At 41.5% G+C, this 8,093-nt stretch overlaps 1 protein-coding gene across 2 annotated transcripts; it reads left to right on the top strand.

The window, feature by feature from the left end:
- The first annotated feature begins 372 nt into the window (after window positions 1-372).
- On the top strand, window positions 373-4,691 carry LOC147902505 (histidine-containing phosphotransfer protein 1-like). 2 transcript variants are annotated; one of them, XM_087373632.1, is made up of 6 exons: window positions 377-861; window positions 1,032-1,162; window positions 1,409-1,477; window positions 1,757-1,828; window positions 2,162-2,234; window positions 4,227-4,691. In XM_087373632.1, the coding sequence occupies exons 1-6, from the start codon at window positions 814-816 to the stop codon at window positions 4,314-4,316; spliced, it is 483 nt and encodes a 160-aa protein (XP_087229758.1). In that variant the 5' UTR covers window positions 377-813; the 3' UTR covers window positions 4,317-4,691. The 2 variants fall into 2 exon arrangements, with proteins under 2 accessions (XP_087229759.1, XP_087229758.1); XM_087373633.1 differs by lacking the exon at window positions 1,757-1,828 and having other exon boundaries at window positions 373-861.
- Window positions 4,692-8,093: the final 3,402 nt, after the last annotated feature.

Here is an 8,093-nt window from a genome sequence, read left to right as displayed (position 1 = left end):
TTGTCCCTTGCTCCCCCCCTCCTATTCATATTAAGTGCTTCAATCAACCTGTTGCCAAAATTTGGTCCGCGGCCCCGCCATGTGATTCATCGGCTGCTCCAACTTTTCGACGCATCGACCCATGACACTATGCCACATCATCAACGCAACATTCATGAGCTGCCGGCTGCACTGTGACCCTCCACGTGGGAGAATAAGACGGAGGCACCTATGATCGATCACTCCCTCGCCAGGATCCCGCTAGCACTCGGCGAGCCAAGGAAAGTGGCCGAGGGCCGAGTGCAAGATCCGGCCACTTTCCTGGAGGGAATGCAGTCCCGCGCCCATTCCCCATGACGTAAAGACCCATAGCAAATGGCGAAAGCTGGGAGTTTTCAACTTTGGTGTGCATGGAATGAGCATCGTGATGATGATGGGAGCCTCCTGCAGCACAGTTGCTCCACTATCACTCCTAGTGCCAAAGATAAGTGCACGCGATTCCTTCCACTCACCTCGCTCTCCCCTCCCGAAATCGACAGCAATTCGTATTATATCCTCGGATTTGATAGATCCCATTATGCATTTGTGATGCCCCCTGTACGTGTCGCTCCCGGCTGTCACTTCCCATCGATTACAATGGAATGTGCCGCCACAGTGTTGGGTCTAACACTCCTTTTCCATACAGACTGGTTCTGTCTTTTCCTGCCTTTAACGTCATCGTATCTTGAGTTCTGTTTGAGCGTCTCCAAGAGCTGGCACGTAAAATAGGCTGGGAGAACGAAACAATGCGGAATTTCTCCTAGCTGCATCCAACAACTATCTATTGGACAGAGAATGGATAGTTCGAAGATGCTAGAGCACATTAACTCTCTAATGCTCGAGGTGAGTACTTGCCCATTACGATGTCGGAAACTGTCGTTGCCCATCTGAAGGAAATTGTAGGGAGATTCGTAATTGCAATTGAGTGGCTTAGGCTTTGCTTGTTTAGGAATTGAACTCAGGTTATTGCAGTGTGCAGTCGTCTTCACGGGTTCAGTTCTACTTGATTGCAGGGTTTTATAGACGACCAGTTCCTACAACTTTTACAACTCCAAGATGAGAGCAATCCTGACTTTGTTGCTGAGGTCGTTGGATTGTACTTCGAGGACTCTGAAAGGCTACTTGAAGAGCTCACCAAAACACTGTATAACAGAACGCCATTGGAAGTTTTTGTTGAATCTCCTGCATGCGTATAGATTTCACGCAATATACAAGCTCCTCAGATGCTGCTGCAAAGTGCAAACTAAGACTTCTATTCTTTTAATACGTGGACTTAGATTGTGAATATGAACATAGCATATGCAGAATGAACGCAGGAGAGAGTTTTTTTTTTGCAAAATGACAATTCGGGAAGGTGTGAAGCTTTTAGTAATGCCATACTGTACGGCAGGGGCCAAGATCCAACAGATTTCAAACTTGTAGATGCTTATGTGCATCAATTCAAAGGGAGTAGCTCAAGGTTAGCGCTTTGAATCTCGTTATGAGAAGGTTATGCTCTTAAATGGGATGTCTTAGATGAGAAAGTTTAGCTTGGGGCCCTGTAAGAGCCAATTGCCTCTTTTAACACGAGCAGTAGGGGTAGCCACCAAGAATGCCCCATGGTGCACCTAAGTTGTAATTTAACGTGTATTGTCCTTTTGTGGTTTGGATATGTTGTTGTCAAGATCTTATCGTTTCTGTCATGTGAAATTTGTATCCTTGCTAAATTTTCTACTGTTTTTGTCTGGAACTGAACCAGCTTAGGTGTTCATCGAGTGAGGAACGCATGTGTGACATTTCGTGCCCTTTGTGATGCAAACAATCTAGAAGGGTAAGCTTGAACGGCTGTGTGTTTTGGTCTGCCATAACTGGGGGGGAGCCTCACGGAAAATATAAACACTGCCAACATCAAGGCTGTGGCCTGCAGAAACATATGCCTTGTATCAAGTGCTCTCTGTTTGAAGTGGTGTGTTTCAGAGCAGAGCTGCCTGCACCTATCGAACTGCAGTTCGACATTCTTTGATACTTTGCAAGTTGTTATATGATGAGCTGGCATGCCATAGTTCACATTAGTGACATTAGAGTAGTATTGTCTGCATATTGTTTGTTCTTGATATGGGGTTTAGGGTTCAGATCGCAGCTTTTGTGGTTGGTTTTCTGGCAGGTGTTGGCAAGCTTTGCATCAGCTGAAGCAGGAGTATGTTTTGGTGAAGAATAAGCTGGAGGATTTCTTTGAGGTAAGATTTCAGAGGGTCAAAGAAATTGGCTCTTATATGGCAAGTCACTTGTGTCTGTGTTTTCTAGCAGGTTTTTGTGGATTTGTCTTTGGTGTAGGGCTTCAATGGATTTTAACCGTGATTGGCTGGTGTACACTCTACAGATTTTTTCTGCCTGCGTTCCAATTTTATTTGAATAATATTCTCTGTGATGGCATGAGGTTCCTATCATCCTGAAGGCGCATTTGTTCCACCTGATTCAGAGGAGGGCCTAGAATGACATAAAAATTAGTGTGCTTGCAAATACACAGAATCGTAATGGAAAGATGATGTCATGAAATTTCATGCAAAGGAAAAAATAGAGTTCTTGGCTTACGACTACAAAATATTCCATGATAGAGGTCCTTACAAGACAATAACATTTCAGAAAGTGTGAGCAGACAAGGACACTCAAGTGTATTTGGATAAAACTGGATGAGGGTGCTGATATAAGGTAGACCCAAGATAAGAAGCTAGCTAAGACCACCTGGATGGACGAGTGTGTGAGGTATGAGCCTGCACAACACGTTGATTTATTTGGTGCACTGTTCCTCTCACACCAATTGTTCTCCCTACTACTTGTTTATCTCCCCTTACTCCCTAGACTAGTCTCTTTTTCCCTTGTTTCTCTCTTTCTCTTCCCCTCTGCTATATTACCCCTTGTTCCAAACTGAAATTGTTTCCTTCATTTTACTGTTATTAGAGCCTGTTCTTGGTTGCGACTTCCAGGCCCAGTTCCTACTACCTTGCCTTTTTTCCTAGTTCAGCTTCTTCTTCAGCCTTTCCTCAAGCCTCTTTACAGCAACCATTCTTCCATTTCACACCGCCAGCTGTACAGAAGTAGAATGAAAAGCACTCAGATTTTCACGACAAGGGTGAGCATGATTGAGCAGGGGAGTAACAATTTGGCAATCTCAAAATCTCATGTGAAGCAAAATCGATAATTCAAAAGCTGATTATGACAGCATATAAAATGACTTGGCCAACGTGCATGGGTTGAGCTGATGCGTTTGCAAGGCTAGATGCAAGTAGAATGCTACCTTCTGCCTAACACATGGACTATGACTACGATGATGATGTTTTATCTGTTTCTGCCGTATTAGCGGACATACAAATTTCCACTTGTGAAGTTTTCAATGTTGTGGTTTGCTGATATTGTGATAAATTCTTTCTATCTTAAGTGGTTGTACTATCAGCTAGATTGTCTAAGCAATTTTTTTATAGAAATGGTAGTCTTCAGGATGAATGCTGTTGTTCATCATCACAGTCACATCAATGAATGTTTTGAAGACAATTGAGATGTGCTTTAGGACATTGATTCCCTTCTTGGATAGTCTCACATGGTCATGTGGTCTGGGAGGTTGGAGCAAGCACTCTCATATATATGTGGACCTATTACCTGTGAGAAATTACTACTTGCTTAAAAGATGGTGCAGTGGCTTCATGTGGCAAATATTTCATTGATGGGCGTTTTCCAGGATTAACAGTTCCAGGATGTTAGGTGACTGGCTGACGTGAATCAAGACACAACACAAAACATAGATACAGGGTCTTGTAGTCTTTTTGAATACAACTAGTGAAGGAGAACAGCTGTGAGTTAAAGGACTACTGATTGAAGAATGCATGCATAATGATATTGTGCACAGCCATCTTGTCTACTAGTATAACTACCTACCTGAATTAAAGGACTACTGATTGAAGAATGCATGCATAATGATAGCCATCTTGTCTACAACTATACCTAACTACCTTGCCTTCAATGTTCCCTTGATACTCTGGGCTTGCAACTTGCATCCTACACCTGTAGTAGTGTCGTAGGGTGAATTGTTCATGGTCCAGTATTAACCATTAATACAGTGAGCTCACTTTCACCTCTTGAGTAGCAGTTAAGTATAGTGTATACCTGCAATGTTATTATAAATTGATGTGATCAAGAGTTGTACGTAAACCTTATATCAAGCTTGATTATTACAGGTAGAGCAGAAAGCAATTCAATCTGGCAGCTTGATTTCTATGCCAGAGGCATTTTGTCCACTCGTAATTCAATCCAGGGAGGACTCGTGATGCCTGATTGTGCTGGGACAAGTTTCTGGACTCCTTGACTATTTTTTGGGACTATTATGCATTTTCAGGTTAGATTGGCACATCTTTGAAAGGTGGTTTCCTTCAGAGTCCTGAGATTGTGCAATATTCTTTGAAGCAGCTTTTTCAGTGTCATGTATATATTTTAGCATATGATGTGTTAGAAGCTGAACATGTAGCAGGGAGGTGCTTTTAAAATTGAGTTTGTACCATCGACTTGAAAGCATGGGTTTATTTGCAACTTCTAGCCACTATTGTCCATAATAGATTACTGGGACAAGAAAGGAACGCCTCTTTCTTTCAATATATTTGGTAGTTTGCAGCTTATATTGATGAAATGCAAGTGTATTTGACTTATGCAGCTAGTGTTCTTGTAATGCTTCTCCATGTTTGCCAGGTGTTTTGCCACACACCTGTGCAATTTTTGTGTGCGCGTATGAGCATGTGGGTGTGCGTGCACACTTCACACACATTTGAATGTGTGCATGTTGTAGGCTTTTTCAGCAGTGGTTTTGTTTTATCTTTAGTCATCATCTTCAGAACAGACAAGGGTGGGACAAAGCTAAGGCAAACTTAGCAGCTTATGGGTTTTATAAAAGAGAGTGCCCTGCAAAGTCAGGATTCAGAAGCCCTTGAAATAGATATTTTGAGGAATGTTTCATGGACTACTTAAGTAGGTGTGAAAAGCAATGATGCATGAAGAATTTAGGATAGTTGTATAGTCACTATTTGAAGAATGTCCTCTCTTTTTTACGGTGGAAGTTATACATGGACCCCAGCTAATGTAAGCCTAGAGTAGCTAATTGGAAAGAGTCAGAGCTTGAGGAGAAACTTCTTTAGGCTGGCCATTTGTTAGCTCGTGGATAAATTTTTGTTTTGACCTCTAGGAACTAGCGATCCTTGGTGCAAATGTCGAATGAAAAGTAACCTACTGAGGATAATACTATTGATCTACTTTGGACTCTTGCTTAATACCAAATGTGTCAAATTTATTTGACATTTTAAAGGGAGCAAGAAAAGTACACCTCGGGAGTGATCATGGCTTTGAGTACTTACATGGATGTAGTCATGTTCCTCACCTTTCTTCTCCTCTAGGTATTAGACTAGCTCAGTCGTCTCCTTTTAGAAAGCGTTGTTACTCCTTGGGTGTACAATATCTTTTACACTCATTGCTCATATAACAATATGCTTTAGCAAACATAAAAGTATATGCAAAGAGATAGGGAATGAAAGAGCTTACAAAATAGGTGTAAACCTATTGTGTCCCACTGTTTGAAACCCTAGTGGGATGTACCAGACTTTTGTAGCCTCACCTTGTTGCTTGTTCAATTTCATGTGTAGCCAAGGGGTGTGCCTATGGCATGAAACATAAACAAAACTCTATGGAAAGGTCTTATCTGAAAGCAGGCAGTGTCTGATCCCATGGAAAGGACATCAAGTGGTTGTAATCACAATTGAGAACATGATGTATTCTACCAATGAGTTAAAAGGCTTACAAGAGAACTTAATTCAGAGGTACATACGTATGGTTCAGAGGCTCAACAAATGAAAGCATGGCGCAGAAGCGGATGCACATAATTAGAGGTACTCGATCGTAGCTCTTGGACTTGACTTAGAGGCCATGGGACAAGATCCATCAGTACAATTTCTCCCCCTCCCCCCAAAAGATCTCCCCTTGAATGAAAATCGATACGAAAAAAACATACGACATATCATTTGCCAGGGCAGAGTACCCTTATTGACTCAAGAAAACATTCATTTCATACCATGCAGGGCAGAGGATCCATACACACAAAATGAATAAACGCGAATGAGATTTTTTTACTGTGCAAACATTGTTCCCCATGGACATGTTGCTATTGATGACTTGAAGAAAGTTGAGAAGAAATGCTTATCAATAGTCTATCTTTGCTAGCCATACCTTGATTTGAATGCACAGTTTTGCCCCGAGGAGCCACTCCACGGTTTTTGTTTCCCATATGTTTCAACACCTCATCAACATTATCATCGTTGTCTTTTTCCTCATCCTCATCCTCAAAGGCATTTGCAAAAGCAATTGCATTCAAATTTGAGAAATAAAAAAGTTTCTTTGTTTGCTACATCATAGATCATCATGTTACAACTGCTGACAAAGATCCTTTATCTACCCAATTCTTTAGGGGTTCTTTTCAACCTTCATGCACTTGGCAAGAATTTCTAGGTTTTTAATGTTCTCCTCTGTCGATGTGATCCAGAACGAGGTATTATGAAGAAACAGAAGCTAAGACAGAACTGCTTTCTTAACTTTGAACTTAGAAACGCTCTTAAGCTTCTCGATAGTTGTAGGCTCAATTTTACGTCTCTTGACTTCCATGGACGATGCATGGGTGACGTATGTAACCCACACCTCTTCACTTTAGTGATGTAGCCAGCATACTACTCGAATTGAACATACGAAGGTTGCCCTCGATGGTAGTATTTCTGTAAGCAATGACAATAGCTGTGTTGACAACAATAGTAGATGACGACGGCGTGTGATTCTGTAGTGTTGCCCAGAAGCAGGTGATGGTGTGGTAGAACAAAAGCAGTTCGAGCAGAAGACGTGAGAGTAATAGATAGAAAGTTTCCACAAAAGAATAGTAGATGGAGCTCTAATTCTTTCTAGGGCAGTGAGCAATAGCAACAGATTCATAGTAGTTCTGAACGACATTTCTTTAGGAGAAGGCTACATCGGCAAAAAATAGCAATAGATTCCGACAAGGCAGATCTTGACCTTGAAGTAGCAATCAGTAGTAGATAAAAGCGAAGCTAGTGCAGATCTTGACCTTGAAGTAGCAATTAGTAGTAGATAAAAGCGAAGTTAAGTGCAGATCTGAGCTCAGCGACACACAGTATAGCATATGCGCGACGTTGTCGATAAATCTCAGCCATAAAAGAGTAGGGAGAATCGATTAGGTGGCTCTGGTACCAATTGTTGGAATCAAGAGATGCAAAGTCAGAACCAAGTTAAGGAGAATAAAATATCTCCATAGCTAGAGAAGAACAATGCATAAGAGAGAGATGTAGTGCAAGATTGCAAGTCAAGGCAGAGGCAAATAACTATGTAGATTGATTTATATCAAGCAAAAACATGTGCCTCCTTTTCTATGCTGGGCAAGCCTTATCTTTCTACACACTCACATAACTGACGAAGCCATTGTCTACCATTTGCATAGCTAGAAGCACATCGATGCATGTTTTCCAATGGTCATGCATGATGCCTGGTGAAAAATAAGGAAATTTTCTTTCAAAGCCATGAAAATGATACCGATAGGCATGATACTTTGCACGGTCCTTAAAATCACTTAGTTTAAGGCCCATGCAAAGCATCTTACCCATTGGGTACCATTTGCATGGCTAGAAGCACACCGATGCATGTTTTTTAATGATCATGCACGATGCATGGTGAAAAACAAGAGAATATTCTTTCCAAGCAATGCAAATGCTACCCGATGGGCATGATAGTTTGCACGAGCCTTAAAATCACTTAGTTTAAAGCCCTACAAACTACAATGCCCATTGGATACCATGTCCATGGCTAGCAACACACAAATGCATGTTTTTCTATGCTCATGCATGATGCATGGTGAAAAGCAAAGAAATACTCTTTCCAAGCATTGTAAATGATACCCGATGGGCATGATACTTTGCACATGCCTTAAAATCACTTAGTTTAAGTCCCACACAAAGTATCATGCCCATCAGGTACCATTTTCATGGCTAGAAGTACACCGATGCATG

This window comes from Dipteris shenzhenensis, chromosome 4 (genome assembly GCF_047967505.1).
Source record: "Dipteris shenzhenensis isolate YYH24624 ecotype China chromosome 4, Dip_SZ_1.0, whole genome shotgun sequence".
Lineage (NCBI taxonomy): Eukaryota > Viridiplantae > Streptophyta > Polypodiopsida > Gleicheniales > Dipteridaceae > Dipteris > Dipteris shenzhenensis.
Note: the sequence above shows the minus strand (reverse complement) of the source record. Positions and strands in the feature narration are given on the sequence as shown.

Excerpts from the sequence above, each read along its gene's own strand:
- LOC147902505 (XM_087373632.1), top strand. The coding sequence starts at position 814 with ATGGATAGTTCGAAGATGCTAGAGCACATTAACTCTCTAATGCTCGAG. Across the intron at positions 862-1,031 it reads TTAACTCTCTAATGCTCGAG|GGTTTTATAGACGACCAGTT; the intron begins GTGAGTACTTGC and ends ACTTGATTGCAG. Across the intron at positions 1,478-1,756 it reads TTCAAAGGGAGTAGCTCAAG|CTTAGGTGTTCATCGAGTGA; the intron begins GTTAGCGCTTTG and ends GAACTGAACCAG.